Source organism: Oryzias latipes, chromosome 1 (genome assembly GCF_002234675.1).
Source record: "Oryzias latipes chromosome 1, ASM223467v1".
Lineage (NCBI taxonomy): Eukaryota > Metazoa > Chordata > Actinopteri > Beloniformes > Adrianichthyidae > Oryzias > Oryzias latipes.
Genome location: NC_019859.2, coordinates 8,518,390 through 8,539,811, shown reverse-complemented (window position 1 = coordinate 8,539,811; position 21,422 = coordinate 8,518,390). Strand labels below are relative to the sequence as shown.

Sequence of the window (21,422 nt, the reverse complement as noted above, 5' to 3'; positions counted from 1 at the left end):
TCAAATCTTTAGAGCGACTTTAGCTAGGAATCCAGCATTTGATCCTTATTAGTGTTCAGCTTTGTCAGCACTAAACTCAAACTAAAAAACGTGTCGGGGGCAACAATCTTCTTTACCCTTCTGTTTATTAAGAAGGAAAAAAGTAAACAGCTTTCTCAACAAACAGTAGCAACTTCGTATGACAAAAAATAATAACAAAAACCCTAGAAATTCTTGTCCGGTTGTTCAAAGGAAGCTGTTCTTATTTTCACTTTTTTACTTATGTATTTCTAGCCATTTGCTTTTAGACTGCAACTTCCTGGTTTCAGTTTGAGATGCAGATATGCTTTATCTTCAAGGCCAGACCTGAAACTCTCATTTTTGATAAAGCTTTTGGTTCGGGTTGGCCTGGGCGTCCCTGAGACATGCATCTTTTTAAGTAAAGCCTGCATGTGAGTTGTAACACACTGGGCCTCTTTTTCTGTTGTACATCTTTACTCTGCCCCCCCATAAATGTCATTACTGCAGAAGAAAGCCACTTGTTTCTCCGTTTCAGCAAAGTCCTTTTGTTTTTTGGGGGGATTTTGTTTCTAAACTCGTCCTCTCAAAGCAGTTGGACTTCATCCCTGGAGAATTTGTGGTTTCAATTAAGAAAAACAAGATTTTTCAACTAAAAGACACAAAACCTAAAGGGTAAATTCAATGTCTCTGTAAATCCGCTGCATACTTTTCTCCATCACTGACACATTAGTCTGTCCAGGTGTGTCGAGCCACCTGGACGCTAATTCACCATACTGGAGATTTTTATTCCGATCGCTGCAGCGATCTGACCTAGTTTCATTTAAAACACACAGGCTTTCAGTGCCAACACAACTGCTTTATCATTTATTATCCCAAACAGGACACAGTATCAGCTAAACTCCCCACACTGAACGGGCTTCAAGTATCCGGTTTCCCTCAACAATAAAGTTTATTGAAAATTGTATCAAATACTTGTTTGAGCTGAAATGGAGACCATGTGGTTCATGTAAAAAAAGATTCTGTTTAGGAGGTTCAGTGACAGCACAGCGACACTTGTTTGGCATATACACAACAGATTTTGAGCAAGTCAGAGATAAGCTGTTGCACAGCCACACACCACAGCAGCGTCTCTAAAAGCCGCTGGGGCTTCTCCTCTCCCTTGAAATGATCGGCTCACAGATTGGACATTTGAAATACACACAAATGCTTAAATCTCACTGTTCTATGAATACATGTCTGTCATCTACACGCTTCTTTAAACATGTGACCACATCAGTCAGAAAACAGAATTGAAAACAGTTTGAGGAACAGAGGAGCTGTGGTCATGTCACAGCCTGGTTTGGATCATTTCAACAGTCACATCACCAAATTCATTCTTTTTTTTTGTTCTTTAGCTGAGGAGCCAACAGATACCTGAAGTGGAGAGTCACTAATTGGCTTACCAGTGCCATGAGGTTCCCTCCACATTTTTGATCCAAACTTTGAAGCTAACCCAGAAAAAACAGTTCATCCTCCTTTAAACAACCACTGTGGGCTGGTTTCACATGGCAACAATACTTCGTTCCCTCCCATGTTGAAAAAAAGTTTTTTTCATTAAAATTGTTTTTCAGCTGTTTTAATGTTATTAATTTAATGTTATATAATTTATGCAGTATCAAGGGTGTGTCTTTTTGATTGACAGATGGGCAGACCTATTGGGTTGACTCAAGAAAACTCTTCATTTACTTACCCAATCATCCATTTTTTAGAGTGCTGTTAAGGTGGGCGGAGTTAACTCCAGTCATAATGGTCGCCCTACAACATTCTTCCTATTAAGAATCCTTCAGGTTACCTCACAGATTGTCAGCCTAATTAACCCTTTAACACCAAAGCTTTAGCTCCTGCGTTAGCATTCTATCGACTACCGTAACTCTACCACCGTTTACACAATTAACGTAACTCCAGAGGATTTTGAAGCAGAGAAAAGAAGCTTTGCACCGATATGCGACACTTTACATCAGTGAATTGCTTACCTAACTAACGTAAATCAGCTGATTCTGACATCTGTTTATGCAACACTTAATGTGAATAATGTGTTTTGTTTTGGTGCAAGGCCATTACGAAAAGGCGGTTTTCTTAGTGTCAAATTTATCTGATTCCATTTGATTGCATAAACAGTCGAGGAGTTCCGTTTAGAGACATTTCCAGTCTTAGAGGGTTAATTAACTTTAAGAAATGATGGAAAAGAATTTCCTTTGAAGGGGTTTAAGGTAGGATCGTATGTAATAAAAGATCCAAGTCAAGTAAAGAGCTGGGAAGAGGCTGATTGAAGACTGGAACTTACCAAAAACGGGTTACAATTGGAAAAAAATAAAAATTTAAAATAAAAAAAAAAAAAATAGTTGTTTAAAACCAGCAGGGGGGAGTAAAATTGCATCATTGGATGTAATCTGAGGTAAATTTAGCAGAAATTGAGAAACTAGCAATCATTTGGATTTGAACAGGAATGTTTGGATGGTAAAAACAACGAGATTTGAAGTAAAAATGTAGAAAAACAAGTTACAAAAAAGTTCTGATTATTCAACCTGAAATGCAGGTTAAACCTTCACATAAAACAAGTCAAAAGAGCACCAAATGAAACAAATAAAGTAATAAATTATCTGGAATCAAACACATAGGTTTGAACATCGAGCATATTCCTGAAAAAATTGGTAAAAATGTCAAAAGGGGTGGAATGGGATGCGTTCATAGACAGTCCAGCTCAGGGTGGATGATCCATGGCCAGATCTTCAGCATCTCCTGCGGCGTCCGACTGTGAACCACCATCAGAGTCCTGTAGACGCAGGGATTGCTCCTGTACTTCTCGTCTATGTCGAAAGTCTTGAAGCCGTCGTGCTTTTCGGGAACATGGCCCAGCTTCTTCAGACACATCCCTGTGTATACATCATCAATGGGATATAAGACCACTCGCTGAGAAACGTTGTAGAGCTGCAGCGCCAAACTACCAGAGAACAGGTAGCCTCCACCGCCGGCGTAGGGCGGGTACCCCCCAACATAAACACTCTTTGGGATGAAGTACTTCAATTTTTGGTCTCTGTGGGGCCCTGCGTTACTGATGACATCACCAATGAACAGATCTTTGGCCTTGTCCTCTGACAGGCCTTCAAGGAAGTACAGAATTCGTAAAGTGTTGACAAAGACGTCATCGTCCCCCTTGAAGACGTACTGCGCTTGTGGACAATGCTTGTTGAACCACTCTAGAAAGAGGACCTCTTTGAGGGTAAGGTTGAAGAACGTGTCCCTGTAGTCCCACTGGAGGAGGTCTCTGTGAATCTTCGCCTCGTGGTACAGCATTTCTTGCAGGTCTGGGAGGTCGTCCCCTGGTATGGTGTTACCAAGCAGGAACACGATTGCCACGTTCCGGTTGGCGTAGACACCGGCTCGACCCCACGTCTTTCTAATCGCCTGCCTTCGGTCAAAATGTGGGATCAAGGATTTGACCACCAGCAGCAAGAAAGGCTTTTGGTCACAGACGTGAGTTTGGCTGATCAGAATGGGGTACGACCTGCAGCGCATGTGCAAGAGGAAGTCCTTGAAGCGACGCGGCAGGATGTTGTAGTCCGAGATTCGGGTGGCGACCCTCCAATCAGGCTTACAGGGGTCATGTGGTCCAGAGTCATGTAGCCAATCGAGCTGAGCCTCGAAGGAGTCGTTGGCAAGCACGGCGCTGAGAAGGGGGTTGTTGATGAAGTCCAGTCGCTGCTGCTCCTTATTCCAGAAGGATTCGCTCAGGACCTGCTGGCTCCAAAATCTTTCTGGGATTTTTATCTTCTTGTTGCCTTTTTCACCCCTGAATTTCCACGATAGGCCCATCAAGACACAGATGAAGATGTTGAACCCCATCAACAGGCAGAGCAACAACACTTTCCTCCGAGGAACAGACATGGTGCCCACACTCTGCATCTAAACACAGGAGAAGATGATTAGGAACAGCAAAACCAGAATAAATGAGAAGAAAGGTCAACCAGTGTCCAGTTTCAGAGCTGAAACTTCATTCCGCATGGCTGCATGTTCATTCCCAATCCTTCAGGAAGGAATTTTTTTCCCCTCCTTTTGTTCTTTCTGCACAGGCGAGGAGGAATCACACGCTTCCAATTCAGTTGTGCACATGACTGCCGTTTCCTGCAGCCGTGAGTTCACAGACAGTCACTGCAAACAATCCAACCAAAACTACACAAGATCCTGTTTCCCCTCCTTTAATTCATTCAGTCAAAAGAATTATTAAAAATTATCTTTATTTTTGATTTATTACGTTTGTAAAGATAACAAAAAAGTCGCTTTTAAACAGTTTTGTCATTAGGAAAGAGGCTTTCCAACTGCATAAATGGAACGAATCCCTGGCTAATCCATTAATGAACCTCATTCAGACCTTCGTGAACACAAGCTTTTTGTTTCATGATCCGACTGTTTCCTAAACCCAAACTGCCACAGAAATTCAAAGTAATCCAAGTAAAAATGACCGCTTTGACCAGCTTTTCACCCTAAACCTACCTTCGCACTGCCCTCCACGAGACGTGTTGAAGCGACCACTTTCAATAGAAAGTCTATGTAAACATGCGTATATGTGCGTTTTAGGCTTCTGCTTTTAAAACTCTCACATTCATGCAAATTTACAGAAGTGCCAACCGTTTGAAAAGTGATCACAGAGGAGAAATTAATAATTGCAGTTTGTGTCCGGCTGGAATTTTATGACACCAGGTCTATCATATAAGGGATTAGATCTGTAAAAGAAAAAGCCTGGAGCGAGATTCGAGGGATTTTTACCGCTTCCACATTTCAAACCAAACCTCTTCACATGCCTGGTGTGAATGTACGTTTAGTTTAACTGAGATTATTGTCAGGAGATGCTTAGATTTTCTTGATCTGAATCATTTACCTCTGAGAATCATACTGAGTGCAAATGAAAAAGATCAGAAGGGGCTCAAACACTTCAACAGTTAAATGCTGCCAGAAGCAGCAGATTCTACGAGGTCCCGTACCAAATAATAGACAAGAGAAATCCAGGCGGGTTTGAACACCGCTGCATTAGAGCAGAGAAGCAGGCCCAGCATCCTGGCATTTATGACGCCATCTCAGCAGCTTTTCAGCCCAGTACAGGTTTGGAGTTTGGATCCAGTCTTTGATTCCTCCCATTTATGATCCTTGCCCTGCTGAACGACCCAGTTTCAGCCGAGTTTTTGAGGGCAAACTAAGTCCACATCATCAGCCTTCCACCTCTGTGCTACAAATATTCCATATTCGGGCCATAGTTGGCATGTATTTTAAAATGCATTACTGTAACCGAGGCCTGGAGAGACTGAGATGACATCGACTTTGGAGATGGCGGCAGTTGCTTAACCGGATAAAGGAAACTTTTTACAACTGCTGTAAACTGTGATCTAATCCAATAAAGTTGGAAGACGTCTTCATTAGTGAGGGCTGTCATCTCTGCGCTGCTCTGCTATAAAATATCACAAAACAAACCTTCAGGCTGAAGCTAAACTTATTTAGAAACATGTGACTTCTGATAAGTGAGAGCACAAACTACGCTGTCAGTAAATGAACAGAATGCTTCAGATACTACGTTTTTAGAGCTCTACTTTTATAGATTTTCATAATAATAATGTTTTTACTTTAGCTTTCAATAACCTGCAGCTTTTTTAACTATAAAAAATTCAATTGCTCCAAAGTCCCACTTCTGTCATGTTGACTCATATTGATCAGGAAGAAGCAAAAAGCTACGTGTTTCCTACTTTAAAATATTAAAACGATTAGGATTCTTACTCTTGTATCATTTACTGACTGATGCACAACCTCTGCAAACTGAACCCCAACACTGACACTCCTCAAAACTGATCTGCTGTATTTATTCCATCACACCCCTATGATAATTAAAGAATTAGCTCTAAGAACTAAAGTATTTTTTGCTTACATTTAAATGAAAATGTTATATTTTTTTAAATGCAGGACCGTGCCAAATTTGAGCTAAAAGAGAGCCCTTACCTATGACATACTCCAGACTGATGCGCTGGTGATCTGTCATGAAGAGATGGACGCCTGCAGCTCCTCTGGATTTACTTGAAGGAACTCCTGAATGGAGGAGGGAGTTTTTGTTGCTTCCCCGGCCATCAATGATTCAAAAGAACAAGACTGGAAAATACACACAGAAAAGGTAAATGTGCAGAGTGACACTGTCTGGGGGCACTATCTTTTTTTTTTTTTCAAGTGGAGGCTCCCTTTAAAGTAATAGTCCATAGCAACCATAGTATTTTTTTAATGTCTTCGGCTGAAAAATATTTCCAGCAATTTTAATGTCTCTACAACTAAGTCAGTTTGACAATTTTCCTTAGCAACCAGTATTTTCCACAGTTTTCATATTATGACGTTAAAATAAATAACTTTGGAGAGATTTTGTTCAGAAACATTTCAGTGTTGATGGCAGAACTTGCATTTCATTTGTTGTGACTGCAGGAGTCATCTTTACAGACCACAGTAGGAAAACAATTCCACGACTGCTTTTGATTTCTCTAACTTTTAATGACTCATGTCTATGGATGAGACAGCCTAAGGACACATTCATGGGTGTAATAGATGACGTCTATTTTACAAAAGCTTTTAAAAAAATTAATTTTCCAGTAAGATGACTCCTGGTCTTAAAGTTAAGTCGTTCCATTTAGGTCAAAATGTTTTCAAATTTGTTTTCATGACAAATTTGAAATTACAAATGATGCTTTCATGTTTTCATACTTAATGCGTCTGCCAAAGAAACATATAGCAAGACGATTGTATGCTGTTTTCTTGCATAGTCAGGAGTATTTAGGAGGATTAAAGTTGTAAGTACTACACCATCCAGAACAGTATTTGACTCAAACACCACCTGAATCTGCCACTACCTTGTCTTCAGTGCAAGTTACTCCTAAAACCACATTTCAAATCACAACGACACGAGGAGTTCAGTGAGGTTTCAGTCGTACCGAGTACAGCCCTAAAGGTGAGTCATGTTTTAGTGTGAGCCTTTCTAAGGGTGAAGGTCCAAAGCTGTCATTCCTTTTTCACTTCTGGTGGGGTGGATGAATGCATGCAGACATAGGCGTACCTGTCCTTTAATAATTCCTACACAACCTTTTTGGATACATCGATACGCATGATTTCTGCTGGTTTGATTTTTTATTTTCACGCAGTAAATTTCATGACCAAAATACATTTTTGCATCTATCAACTAAAAAAAAAGTACTATCATCTTCAAAATATTTTAAGGATTACAGATCTCTAGTCTTTACTACAGTAAGAGGGTTTTTACAGGAAGACCAAGAGGCAGCTGCAGCTTATTCAGAACTCTGCAGCTCAGGTTCTCACAAGGACCTAAAAAGTAGACCGCATCAGTCCAGTTCTGAGGTCTTTATACTGTCTGCCTGTCTGTCAGATGACCGACTTTAAAGTTCTGTTGCTGGTTTAAAAAGCTTTGAATGGTTAAGCACCAAAACACATGACTGACCTGCTGACCCACTGTATGTACCAGCGCAGCCCGACTTCTCCAGTCATCTGGATCAGGTCTTCCTTCATTTCCCAGAGTCCAAACAAAACACGGAGAAGCTGCATTCAGCTTCTATGCTCTGCATATCTGGAACAGAATTCCAGAAAGTCTTTGATCAGCTGAAACACTCAGTTTATTTAAATCCAAGTAAAAGGCCCATTGTTATTGTTACAGACAACACGTCTGCGTTGTTACTTTCAGCTTCCTTTAAAGTTCTTTTGAACTTTTTTAGATTTTTACTTTCATGTTCACTCCTTTACTATTTCTTTTAAATGTTATTAATGTGAATCACTTTGAATTGTCTGTACACAAAATGTGCTACACAAACAAACTTGCTTTGTATTCATTTTAACTCTGTATGAAAATGTTGCCACGTCACTTAGCAATAAAAAAAACAACACGTTACCAGGTATAGAAAATGTTCCATGTCTGATAATGACGCGTTTGATGCTTTACCTAAAGATGAACTTTTGTTCCAAAAACTTACAACATGCATGATGTGAGGTTGGCAACATAAAGTCAACAGAAACAACGCTTCTATCAAATGCTTTGTCGAAGTTGCAAACTTACGATATTTCCATTGCAACCACACAATTTCTGTAATTTTAGAAGCTGAAAATAGCTGCTGTCACCATAATGTCTCTATGCAATGTAGAAAAAAGGCTATTTCTCTTCATATTCACGTTTTATTTAAAACAAAGAAACAACTTTTAATTCAGATTTATCGTAATAGTAACAATGACATCAATAGAAATTATTTTTTAAGGGTGAACTAAGACTTTGTGGCTGTTGTCATTGAGAAATGGACCTGAATTGCTCTTTCGGTGTTGAAAGTTGCAGAATCTTGTTCTGAAGAAATAAATTTTTTCAATTTTTTTCTAATAAAGTCAGAAGCACATCTACTTCCATTTGATGTTTATGGTCAGTTCATGGCCTCTGTTGGAGGAGGAGAGTTCTGCACATGAAGGAACCTATGAGCCTCAACTCTCTGCTGCGTCTCTAAAGATCCCGTTCAATAAGAATTCTGAACATTAGGAAGAAAACATTCACATGTTCTAAACGCACCAGAACACGTCACTCTGAGCGGTTTTTTACTTCTCTGGGACTCCGAATCGCCGCGCGCTTCAGCTAAGGGCGCATCCAGACGCACCACGCAGATCCTTTCTGACCACACATGCAAATCCCGAGAACTGAAACTTAACAGTTCAAATTCTCTAAACGTATTAAACCAAAAACATTGAATGAAAACATTCAAATTCAAGTGAAGTCCACAAACCTCTCCTGAGGATCCACAGGAACCCGGATCTCCGGCAGATTCCGGGTCCGACCAGGTGCTGGTCTCAACCAAAACATAGAGGGCGTGAAACCGGACCCTTCCCTCTCACGTGTCCCCTGTGAGGGTGACAGGTACAGCGGACCCACGCGCGCTTCCCGTGTCTTAGGCGCAGAGACTCCTCCCTCATTTGAATTGAAGCTCAAGTTCGGGACTTCCAGGGGCGGAAAGAGCAGATCTGGGGCCAAGGCTGCTGTGGTTAATTAATTTATAAACTGCTCCTAAAGCCTGTAAAATATGAAGTGAGAGGAGGTAAGAAATCACATTTTAAGTATACTACATGATCATTGTTAAGTGTGTGCGTGTGCGTGTGTGTGTGTGTGTGTGTGTGTGTGTGTGTATATATATATATATATATATATATATATATATATATATATATATATATATATATATATATATATATATATATATATATATATATATATATATATATATATATATATATATATATATATATAAATAAATGGGGGGGTGATGAATGAACTACAGAATTTGAAATTGTAATTCAAAATAAGTAGTTAGATTGATTGTACATTTCCAAAAAGATTTAACTGTATGTGTAATTGTTTGTTTATAGAAGACTCCATAGGCCTACATATGTATGTATAAATTTACTTAAAAATAAAGTCTATAAAAATATTTGACGTATGAAAAATTGGAACTTTATATTTAGATGCTTAATTAAGTTCAAACATGAGATTTATAAAAATGTATACACACTTCAACTTAATGTCAAATATGCACTTTCACATCGTTCATTGTGTTTTTTCCGTTTTATTATTGAAAATGTTTTTGATGAAATAGTTTTGTTTTCTGTCTTGACAGAAGACCTTTTTGATCTACTTATTCTCAAGTATATTAGTTACATGTTCTATGACTTTATGCAGGCATTCTATTCAAATCTCTTTTTTTTGTTGGAATATGTTTTATTATAAAAACTTAAAACCATCACTTTAATCTTTATGTGTTAAGATTTAAAACCAACGTGTAGCAAATTGTATTTTTTTTTTTTTGGTAGGAGGCTTCTGTCAGAGTTTAAGGAAGTTTTTTTGTACATATATACCCACAGCTATAGATATCTATGGATATCAGCATTTAGAGAGTAAAGATGTAGAGAAGTTCTTCACCTTTGCTCAATGGTCTAAAAGGAACAAGATAAGAAACAAAATGTAAACTTTATTACACCTTTTGTTTCTATAGAGGAAGCGGAGTAGATAAAAGGTGAAGCAATGAGGTTTCTGGAAGTCATGACACGTGCCTAAGTATTTTTAAATTCTTTTCTTGAAATCATGGGACAATATTTTAAAAGGTATGCCCAAAAAAATCAGCAGGAGGATTGACTTGCCTGTACTATTTTTGTAAATATTAATATATTCTATTAACTGTTTTAATAGGAGAAAAGTAGAAGTATAAAAAAGGTTTACATTGAGCGGCAGAGAAAACTTGTCCTTCTAGTTTGGATGCATGTCAGACAGATGACTTGCAAATGCTCAGATCTTCTTTTTCTATGCTCTTGTGATCTTATTGAACTACAGTCAGGACCATAAATATTTGGACAGAGACACATGTTTTCTAATTTAGTTTCTGTACATTACCACAGTGAATTTTAAATAAAACAACTCAGATGCCAATGAAGTGCAGACTTTCAGCTTTTATTCCATGGGTTGAACAAAAAGATGGCATAAAATGTGAAAAACTAAAGCATTTTTTAAACACCTTCATTTCATGGGCTCGTAAGTCATTGGACAAATGAAATAACTGAAAACCAAATGGTTGAAACCCTTTGTTGGCAATGACAGCCTGTAGTCTTGAACTCATGGACATCACCAGATGCTGGGTTTTCTCCTTCTGAATGCTCTGCCAGGCCTTTACTGCAGCGGCTTTCAGTTGCTGTTTGTTTGTGGGCCTTTCTGTCTGAAGTTTAGTCTTCAACAAGTGAAATGCTGCTCAATTGGGTTAAGATCAGGTGACTGACTTGGCCAGTCAAGAATATTCCACTTCTTTGCTTTAATAAACTCCTGAGTTGCTTCGGCTGTTTGTTTTGGGTCGTTGACCATCTGTAATATGAAACGCCGCCCAATCAGTTTGGCTGCATTCACCTGGATCTGCGCAGACAGTATGTCTCTGAATACCTCAGAATTCATTGGGCTGCTTCTGTCCTGTGTCACGTCATCAATAAACACTAGTGTCCCAGTGCCACTAGCAGCCATGCACGCCCAGACCATCACACTGCCTCCACAGTGTTTTACTGATGATGTAGTGTGCTTTCGATCATGAGTTATCTCCACGCCTTCTCCATACTTTTCTCTTGCCATCATTCTGGTAGAGGTTGATTTTGGTTTCATCTGTCCAAAGAATGTTTTTCCAGAACTGTGCTGGCTTTTTCAAATTCTTTTTAGCAAAGTCCAATCTAGCCTTCCTATTCTTGAGGCTTATGAGTGGCTTGCATCTTGCAGTTACCCTCTGTATCTACTTTCATGCAGTCTTCTTTTTATGGTAGACTTGGATATTGAAGATTGACCTCCTAGAGAGTGTTGTTCACTTGGTTGGCTGTTGTGAACCAGTTCCTCTTCACCATGGAAATAATTCTGTGATCATCCACCACTGTTGTCTTCCGTGGACGTCCAGGTCTTTTTGTGTTGCTGAGTTCACCAGTGCTTTCTTTCTTTCTTTCTTTCTTTCTCAGGATGTACCACACTGTTGATTTTGCCACTACTAATACTGTAGCAATTTCTCGCATGTTTTTTTTCTTTTGTTTTCTCAGCTTAATGATGGCTCCTTTCACCTGCATTGAGAGCTCCTTTGACCGCATGTTGTCTGTTCACAGCAAAATTTTCAAAATGCAAGCATGAGTCCTCTAATCAACTCCAGGCCTTTTATCTGCTTCACTCATAATGACATAACAAGGGCATTGCCCACACCTGCCCATGCAATTGCATGGAAGTCAATTGTCCAATTACTTACGAGCCCATGAAATGAAGGGACTGTTTAAAAATGCTTTAGTTTTTCACATTTTTATGCAATCCTTTTGTTCAACCCATGGAATAAAAGCTGAAAGTCTGCACTTCAATGGCATCTGAGTTGTTTTTTTTTAAATTCACTGTGTTAATGTACAGAAACTAAATTATAAAGAATGTGTCTCTGTCCAAATATTTATCCCCCTGACCGTAAATGTTTGGCTCCACTCCATGTTAGCCTGGAAATGCTATTCACTTTGGATTTTGGTTAATTTTGAAAGATCCTATTTACTGATCCAAGATCGATCCAGCACATCTTTAGCCAAAAAAGAATCAACCAGTGGAACATTGAGATAATTACTTTGGTACTGAACAGTTCAGGTGAAGTTTTCCACATTCTTTGTATTTTTTTCCAAGATAATCAAGTATAAATTCAATATGTGTATAAAGAAACAAGTAGACAAGAATTAATGGCAAATCCATTCACATCTAGTGTTTTTCCGCATCAAAATAATACAAACACAACATTAGAACATTCTACCACCCTGTATGGTCACATGACTTTGTAAAATTCAGTGTTTCCACACATTTAGACTGAAATGATGGGTTTATCATTTTTGGCTGCCATCACATGTGCGTTGTCCCCTGTGATGCACTCGGTTGTGTTACATCATGTAAATGTACTGTATATCAATCTGGTTCGATAACATTAATAGAAATCGATTCATCTGTTACACCCCTAGAAGAAATGCTTTAACACATCGTGTTAGCTTAGCATAGATGTGACTAGCAAGTGATGAATGTGTACATTTGGAGCTTCCTTTTGTAAATTTAATATTGTCAATTTCATGCAAGGATTCAGCATGCTTTGCATGAAATTTATAAAATAGGTATGAACACAAAGATGCATGTGTTTGCTCATATTTAAAAAATGCATATTACTACATTACGTGAACGCATTGAAATGATTTCCATGGAAATTACCAATGAGAGGCTAGCAGTTGGCATAAAATCCATCATGGTCTGCTTTATACTGCAAACTTCCTAGAATGAGCACCAAGTTGCAGATGACAAGAATGGCTAAGAGCAGATATTCCAATTCAGCATGGAGATGCTAGCATGCTAGTTTAGCTTCTCTTACTGTGTTTCATTGAATAAAATACTATTTTAGTTGATCTGCAAGTATTTTGTTGATTAAATGGACTATATTAATAAGATTTCCATTAGCATTTAGACATTTGCTTGCACATTCAGTCATCCATTCCTATTCCCTCAGCTACGTTAGCATTTGCATTTAGATGCTAATGACATGCAGGACTCTCTCTTTGCAAGTCACTTTTTAGCAGCATGTCCTCAACCAAACACCCACTGACATGTATGTGAACCCAATTTCAAGTGGAAGGGGTGTGGCCTTCTCAAAAGCTTACTCCTGATTGGCGAGAGTGGTTGCCATAGAAACGTCGGCCAGATCCCCATTCAAACCACAAAAAACAGAAACTCTATGCATCATTTTTATTAACACTTCACATTTGAACATTTTATTTATTAACAGGCAAAGTTTTCTAAGGTGTTGGACATGATGAGATGCTTAAGGACACAATTATTTCAAAATGAACAGATTAAATCTTAACGTCTAGTGGAAAATTCTACTTTTTTAAGTTGAGGTGAGCCCATCATAAAAAAAAAACTACAAAAAATTAACTTTAGCATTGAAAGGTTCATGTTTGTTGATAAATACTGATCCTCATCGTCTGAGGTGGAATGATTTTGGTCTTTATTACACTAGATCACTGCTTTCTGAACAGCTTTAGTTTCAAAATATGTTGAAAACTGCATATGTGCATACCTTTACACGCTTCTATCAGTTTTACACATGTCCACTGTCAGAGTCTTTAAGAGGTTGTAATGGAAAGTGCGAATTCTCTCAGAGTGCGTACAAACTGGTCGATGCTGCTTTGTTGCAGTACTCCGCCTGGCAGGAAGGGGGTGCAGTAGTGCAGTAGAGCGCTGCCGCTCAGCAGCTCTTAGGTTCTGTGAACAATTCTGTCAATGCTTTCCTGGATGTCAGAGAGTTTTTTCAGAACCTCGTTGACTTTGGCTTCATTAAATTCCACACACACAAACTCTGAGTCCTGAAAGAAAAGAAAAAAAACTCAATGTACTTAAAAACGATCATATTATTCAGAAGGTGCTTTTAGTGGCACTTTACTAACTTCTTAGGCGGCCCAAAGTGCTTTACAGTCACTGTCCCATTCACACACACATGAACACACTGATGGCGGCTCCGCTACCACAAACTGGCGCTAACGTAAAACCACCAGGGGCACCATGGGCTTCAGTGCCTTGCCCAAGAACCCTTTGACACATGGGCAGGAGGCAGAGGGGAACCAAGTCTGGGATCTTCCAATCCAGCCCAACACCAGCTGGATAGGCTCCAGCAACCAAGGGATGGCATATGAGAACTAGAGCTGGGTAAATAAATAAATTTACATAAATTTAAATTTATAAATAAATTTAATAATTTAATAATAAATCATGCACCATAGATTTACAGAATAGATTCAAAATCACCAGAGCCTGGATTGAGTAGATTCTTTAGATTCACTAGTTTTGACTCAATTAAATTCCTAATTAATCTGATATAGTTCACATACTTTGGCGATATAACTTGTGGTACATGAACAAATAGCAAAACAACCAAAAAAATAATTTCCATTTCACTGCAGCAGATTAATTTAAATAAAAGTTAACCCATTGTCTACACAGGAGGCCAACATTTAACATAAACGAGCTCCATGCAATTGGTCAACAACGTGAAGGCGTCCATCTGATTGGTCAAATGCATAAATGGATTTATTTGATTTGTTAAATACTTCAAGCAACCATAAGATTGTTTAACTGTTTATAGCAATTTTCACCGTCTTTTGCGATATGCGTATTTGCACAGCTTGATGTTGCGATAACGATAAATTAGCGATTTATTGTGCAGGCCCACTTTTATATCAATGTTTCATTCAGTGATGAGACACAAAGCTACTTTAGCGTTCAGGAAAAGTTGTACGTCTGGGTTTTGTTCGACTGGCAGTAAAGTGACTGTAGTCCAGCTCCTCCTGTGTTGGTCTAAATCCAGATTTTGTGTCTGTCCATCATAATCCCGTCCTTCTAAAAATAATTGCACATTTATTCTTCTTTAACCTGCAATTTAGACTGTATGGCATATCACCAAAAGGTTAAGCCTCTCAGGAACCCCTCACCCAGGGACTCTAACCCACAACCTGCCTCCTCCATCAAAGCAGGACCTCCTTGGTTTTGTAAACAGAAAAATCCAACAAAAAACAACAAAGTGGGCAAAAGTCAATGATTGTGATTTAAAACAAAATAAATGAATCCCTCTTCTTTCCAGCTGCTACCCCTTCCTCTCAATAGAACATAATCTAACAGCACATCTGGCTCTTGGGAGCATTTTTCTGATCATAGAAGAATCATCACAAACATGAAAACAAGCGCCAGACTAATCAAGTTTAAAAAATAACAAATGAAATGCATCACCAGGATCCGCCTGACCGAGCAGCTCCAGCGGGGAAAATTCTGCCCCCACAATCTGGATTACTGCAGCAGTAAATACTCAGCGGCAATCCTAACATAGTCTGATAGTCTGAAAGGACAGACCAGATGACAAAAGCCGGTCTGACGGCCCTGGAAGGTAATCCGATCTAATTTTATCATCACATTAAAAAAAAAAAAAAAAAAATCGGTATTAAAGGAGAAAAGGAGGCAGGATTATTGACTAATCTTGACTCGATCTGGATTTGACTTTATTGAAACCATAATTGAATTAACGTTTGAAGCAAATAAATCATCCATTCATCTGTTTGCAGGGCGGCCGTGGTGCAGCGGTAGGGCGGTTGACCCATGATCGTAAGATTGGGCCTTGCACGCCCATGAGTCGAAGTGTCCTTGGGCAAGACACTGAACCCCACCTTGCCTCTGGTGGTAGGCAGGCGCCTGTGTTCGGCAGCGGAGCCGCCACCAGTGCGTGAATGTGTGAGTGAATGTGTGTGTGACTGGGTGAATGGGTCTGTGACTGTAAAGCGCTTTGTCCTTGTAGGAAGAAAGGCGCTATACAAGTATACGCCATTTACCATTTACCAGGGTCGCAGGAGTCTACCCAGCTACTGTCTAGCAAGGCCGAGTAACACACTGAACAGGTCGCCAGTCCGTCACAGACCCACACCAATGACACACACACACTCTCTCTCTCTCACACAAACACACACACATGCACGCACGCACACACACACACTTACTTTCCACAAGATTTGAACCAGGATGAGCGGCGAGAGTGCTAACCACTACACCACCATGCAGCCCAAGACGGTACCGACATAAACTGCAAAGGGACAAAAGCGTGAAAAGTTTCTGCATGTCCTCCAAACCTCTTTTGATCATGATCATAAAAAGGGACGACTGCATGGTGGTGTAGTGGTTAGCTCTCTCACCTCTCACCTCGCAGTGAGGATACCCTGGTTTGAAACCCTGTGTTTTTTTCCTCCGGACCCTCTGGTTTCCTCCCACAGCTCAAAAACATGCTCCATAGGTTGACTGATGTCTCTAGTTGTGTGATCCTGCACAGACTGGTGACCTGTCCAGGGTCTACCCCCCCCCATCGCCCTACAGCAGCTGGGATAGGCTCCAACAACGCCATGACCCCAAAAGGCATTGAGTGGGTTCTGAAAAAGGACATGCTCTCCCGCTAGCTTACAGCCCCTGGCTACAAATTGGATTTTTTTGTTAAAATGCATTTTTGGTGTACTTTGTGACTCGCCTGTCCGGTTCTGCTGAGTTCCAGCTCCATCAGGGCGACTGGGCCGCTGTGCTCCGTGTCTCTTTGACGCCCGGCGGCCTGCAGGTCCACCCTCCAGGAGAGGCCCCTGAGGCAGGGCTCCCAGCGGCTTTGAGCCAGCAGCCGCTCCCTCACGCGGACGCGTTGGCTCTTCCAGAAGCGCGAGAGGGCGGCGGCCTGCTCTGCGCTCACCCCGCCACCTCCCTGCTTTTTAGACTGCGCTGTGAGGAAGGCCTCCAGCTGGGCGTGGTCCATGTCTGCTGTGGAGATGGACTGAGAAGAAAAGGAAGAGCAGAACATCCGAGTGAGGTCAAAAAAGTATCTGGCAGTCACAGATTCTGCAGGTTTTCCCACTTAAAAAGTAGAGAATAGCCTAAAATTGTCATTGTAGACTCAACTATGAGAGGCAGAATGTAAAAATAGAATCCAGAAAATCCTCGTGTTTGTGAGTCTCATCACATGACCTTCTCCCAATTCTAATTCTAGGAAGAATGCCGAGCTTCATCCCAACAACACCAAACCTCGTGTGAAACATGGAGGTGGAAACATCATAGTATGGGGCTGTTTTTCTGCAAATAGAACAATTGATCTTTATTGAAGAAAAGGATGAATGGAGCCATCTATGGAGGGATTTTGGCCAAAAACCTTCTGTTAGTGAGAGCACAGAGGATAAAAAAAAATAGCTGCATCTTCAAGGAGGACGTTGATCCCAAACACATCGCCATGGCAGCAAAGAAGTAGCTACTGGAATGACCTAGCTAGTCTCTGGACTTCAGTCCGACAGAGAGTCTGTGGAGAGGGTAGAATATGATGTTGCCCAGCAACAGCCCCAAAACATTAAGAAGATCTGCATCAACAATGGACCAAAACAGGAGCTCCAGTGAAAACCTGGTGACCTTTGACCTCTGTCATCGACAACCAGGGTTACATTACAGAGTTTTGAGGGGAACTTTAGTTATTGACCTAATAATTATTTTCTGCATCAATATACAAATAAATTATTTAAAAAAAAACATGAAAGGATGTGATTTCTGCAATTCTAAGTTTCGATTCTGTCTTTCACAGCTCAAGTGTTTCTAGGATGAACATTTCAGACCAAACTCAGCTTTTTATGTGGAATAACCTGTAGAATCTGTGACTTGCTTAACTGTAAACATTGCGCATATCACTGCAGAAACACAGAACTGATTCAATTCACAACTTCAGTTTGAAAAATGTTAAAATTTAACACCATCATCAATTTAAAGTTAAAATTTCACTCTGAAACTAGATTTGATTGGTTGTGAAAAACTGTTTTCAGTTAACTATTAATTTGAGTAAAAAGTGAATCATTCATTCATATTTTTTTGCAATAAAAATTGAAAACGAGCTTTTTTTTTTAAAGCATTGATGGATTTGAATAACTACGTCCGCATTTTTAAAGAAAATATCAATTTGATTTGAATCTGAATCTTTTGTTTAAAACTCTTTTCACTGCATTTAGATTATTCATGTGTCAACTGTAAATGAACATTTAGACACAAAGTTAACTCAAATATTATATATTATCTATATATTATTTATATTATTATATTATATAATTATATATATATTTAAATTGTTGTTATTTTAACTGTTTATTGTATTTTATATCCTGTATATATGTGGTAAAGCGACTTTGGGTGCTCAGAAAGGTGCCTGATAGGCCTGCACAATAAATCGCAAATGTATCATTATCGCAATATCAAGCTGTGCAATATGCAAAAGTCTGTGAAAATTGCAATAAATTGTTACCTTAAATGTTCTAAAACAATCTTATGGCAGCTAGAAGTTTTTAACGAGTCAAATAAATCCATTTATGCATTTGACCAATCAGATGGACGCCTTCACGTAGTGGACCAATTGGATGGAGCTCTTTTATTTATTTGTTTAGTTTGGAGGTTTCTTATGTTAGATGTTCGCCTCCTATGTAGATCAGGGTCATTTGGAGTGTAATTGAAGTTATGTGGACTCTTAGTAAGGGTTAATGGCCGAAGAAGTGTGCATTATCACTTTTTAACGCACACCGTGGAAGCCTGAACCGTCCGACGCAAAGCTCATACCATGGTCACTTACAAAAGTAATAAATATTAACCAGTTTTTTGCTCTTAATTCTTGTTTTTTTTCCCGATTTGTATCGCTTTTCTCACAAACAGCGTACGAATAGTCCGCGTTGCGCCGCACCACCGCTGCAGTCAAGATTTGGCAATATAAAGCAATATATTTAAGCTGATCTTTCCGATGAGTTGAATAAAGCATCAGTTCAGAGAGAAAGTTCACCTCTTACCGCTTGTTTTTGTCCAGATGATGAAGCAAAAGGTTGTTTTAAAGAAGCCGGCGCAGTGATAAAGAACATTTAAGCTAGGTGACCGGAACTTCTTTTTTCACGGTTATCCTGTTGTATGTCACTTTTTGACGCACACCCAGCAACCAATCAGAATCGAGTATATACCCGGACCATGATATAATTTGAATTAAACTGTTGCAGTGAAATGGAAATGTTGTTGGTTGATTTGCTATTTGATCATTTACCGCAAGTTAGATCATCATCGCAATATTGATTATTAACATCACGAAATTTCCTCATATCGTGCAGCCCTAGCGCCTTATAAATAAAATGTATTATTATTATTATTATTATCAAAGTGCCTATTTCTGATAGATTACTGAAACTACACTGATTAATTTGAATGATTAAATCACTATTCTAAAGACAAACAAAAGAGAAATGCTTTGCTGCTGTACTCTGATCAGGATGTAATGTGTATTTACAGCCGCTAGGTGGTGCTGTTGCACCAAGACTGAACTAAAAATAACCACCAAGTTCATCCTCAGCAGACTGGCTCTTTCTGGCGGTTTCCTTCCAAAATACCAACATAAATTTATCTCAGCAATGGCTAAAGAACAAACGAGCTTAGAATGTCAAAAAAAAAGAACAAATGAAGGGAAAAATTCCCAAATTTGTTGTCTGAATAACACTGAATGCTCAAAGAAAATAAACTATGATATGAAACCAAAGAGAAATGTACCTACTAAAGGAAAACTAACATGTTCGCAAAAAACAAGGAAAATATTTCTTTTTGCTTTCTTCATGACTCATTTTGAAAAGTAGAGTAGTTTACTGTAGTTTTTGTAGTTTACAGCAAACATGTTACCTAAAATCTAAAATGTATTTGCATGAAAAAACAACCATCTGTTCTGTTTTTTGTGTTTGAACAAACATGTATTTTTTCTTTTATAAAACAAATAATCCAAAAAATATGTTAATATTTATTTTGAAAAAAGATAATTACAAGTACATCTACAAAAATAATAGATATAAAATAGTTTTATCTCAATCCATTCAAGAAGTAAAATGTATTTTTTTCTTCAACCTTTAAATGTATAAAAATTGTATTGTCTTTGTAATTTGTTATTTCCAATTCTATTTATTTAATGACTATTTTAAATAATGACACATTTCATTAATGGCGTATATATTTATTTCAGAATGTCCGGTGATGCCTCCATATCTTTCAGGCTTGGGGTGAGATGCGAAAAAACCTAACAGAACTTATTTCACCAACTTAAACTCCAAAAAGGAATTCAGCATCGAATATCTTATATAAACATATGTACTTTAGATTAATAAAGTTTGATGACAACGGGGATTTTTTTTCTTGTATTTTTTGAAGGAGAAAAACATTAAGGGTGAAGAAGAGGAGCAAACTGAGCAAGAAAGATTTTTTTTTTAGTATTAAATATTAGACTTTTAGCAGTTCAGAAGAGGTTTGCACTAAAGAAAATTGCTTATGATGAATAACTTACCATGGCAACTATTTAAAATCCTTACTCTTAAAAAAATCATAAGGCTTAACTTTGCAAAAAGTAGTCCACTTAAGGGTACTACAAATATACTTAGAGCTACAGTATACGTACTAGAAGTTTACTTTTCATTTACTATTTCATAAACGTATGTTTCAATTCAGTTCGTACACTGTACATGTACATGGTTTATATAGTATAATTTGCTATCATATTGAATTAATATTAAGTGTAGTACTTAAAGATAAGGGTTGATTGCATGTGTTATCCTCTCTTTTGGAAACGTATTACGATTTTGTAGTTATCGTTTTTTCATTCATGAGCTTTAGAAGTTTCTTCGTGTGGCGTTTATGATTCACAGTTCTTTTTCTCCAACAATTTTAGCAAATTTAACCACTTAATGTGGCAACTTCTGCATTTATTTAGTTGCTTAATTTGCATTAATTCGTTTGCCTAATATGTAACTTGTTTCAGGTCATTTATGTCGCTTTTCATGTAAATCGAGTTTCTTCACGGACCTGCTGCGGCGGTCAGAATTCACAGCTTCCTTTACAGAAGAAATTTTTCCTTTTCGTTTTGTTTTGTTTGCGTAAGAAATATAATTTCTGTCTAAGCCAGACGAGGCGTTTAATTTAGGGAAAAAAATTGTCTGTTTCTTCTTCCATTTCAAGTGTTTTCTTACCTTTAGGAGGCCTCTCATCTTTTCGTGCAGAGCCTTGAACTCCTCCTGCGGCAGCTCCGGGAAAAGTTCGCTCTTCAGCAGCTCCTCTGTCATTTCGTCATTGTTAAAAAACATTTTTTGAGCGATTCCGTTCAACAGACCGCTCAAAGACTTCGGAACTTCGACGTCCGCCATGTTTGCCTACTGTTGGTGTCACGTGACGCTTGTACGTAAAATCACGTGACAGTTTC

At 38.8% G+C, this 21,422-nt stretch overlaps 2 protein-coding genes across 4 annotated transcripts; both read right to left on the bottom strand.

Annotated features, from left to right (window-relative positions):
* Positions 1–258: 258 nt before the first annotated feature.
* Positions 259–9,149, bottom strand: LOC101173680 (N-acetyllactosaminide beta-1,3-N-acetylglucosaminyltransferase 2). 2 transcript variants are annotated; one of them, XM_011472921.3, is made up of 4 exons: positions 8,829–9,149; positions 7,514–7,639; positions 6,022–6,168; positions 259–3,942 (listed from the first exon to the last, which is right to left on the bottom strand). In XM_011472921.3, exon 4 carries the CDS (start codon positions 3,940–3,942, stop codon positions 2,725–2,727), a length of 1,218 nt encoding a protein of 405 aa, XP_011471223.1. In that variant the 5' UTR covers positions 6,022–6,168; positions 7,514–7,639; positions 8,829–9,149; the 3' UTR covers positions 259–2,724. The 2 variants fall into 2 exon arrangements, with proteins under 2 accessions (XP_011471223.1, XP_020569688.1); XM_020714029.2 differs by having other exon boundaries at positions 7,514–7,631.
* A 4,193-nt stretch (positions 9,150–13,342) lies between these two features.
* commd1 (copper metabolism domain containing 1) lies at positions 13,343–21,422 on the bottom strand. 2 transcript variants are annotated; one of them, XM_020713926.2, is made up of 3 exons: positions 21,193–21,422; positions 16,659–16,961; positions 13,343–13,977 (listed from the first exon to the last, which is right to left on the bottom strand). In XM_020713926.2, exons 1-3 carry the CDS (start codon positions 21,364–21,366, stop codon positions 13,870–13,872), a joined length of 585 nt encoding a protein of 194 aa, XP_020569585.1. In that variant the 5' UTR covers positions 21,367–21,422; the 3' UTR covers positions 13,343–13,869. The 2 variants fall into 2 exon arrangements, with proteins under 2 accessions (XP_020569585.1, XP_004065718.1); XM_004065670.4 differs by having other exon boundaries at positions 16,671–16,961; positions 21,193–21,386.

What these genes read in the sequence shown, in the direction of transcription:
- LOC101173680 (XM_011472921.3), bottom strand. Translation starts at nt 3,942, where the DNA reads ATGCAGAGTGTGGGCACCATGTCTGTTCCTCGGAGGAAAGTGTTGTTG.
- commd1 (XM_020713926.2), bottom strand. Translation starts at nt 21,366, where the DNA reads ATGGCGGACGTCGAAGTTCCGAAGTCTTTGAGCGGTCTGTTGAACGGA. An exon ending in AGATGAGAGGCCTCCTAAAG is followed by an intron (nt 16,962 to 21,192) that starts GTAAGAAAACAC and finishes TTTTCTTCTCAG; the next exon opens with TCCATCTCCACAGCAGACAT. An exon ending in CCGGACAGGCGAGTCACAAA is followed by an intron (nt 13,978 to 16,658) that starts GTACACCAAAAA and finishes CTTTTCTTTCAG; the next exon opens with GACTCAGAGTTTGTGTGTGT.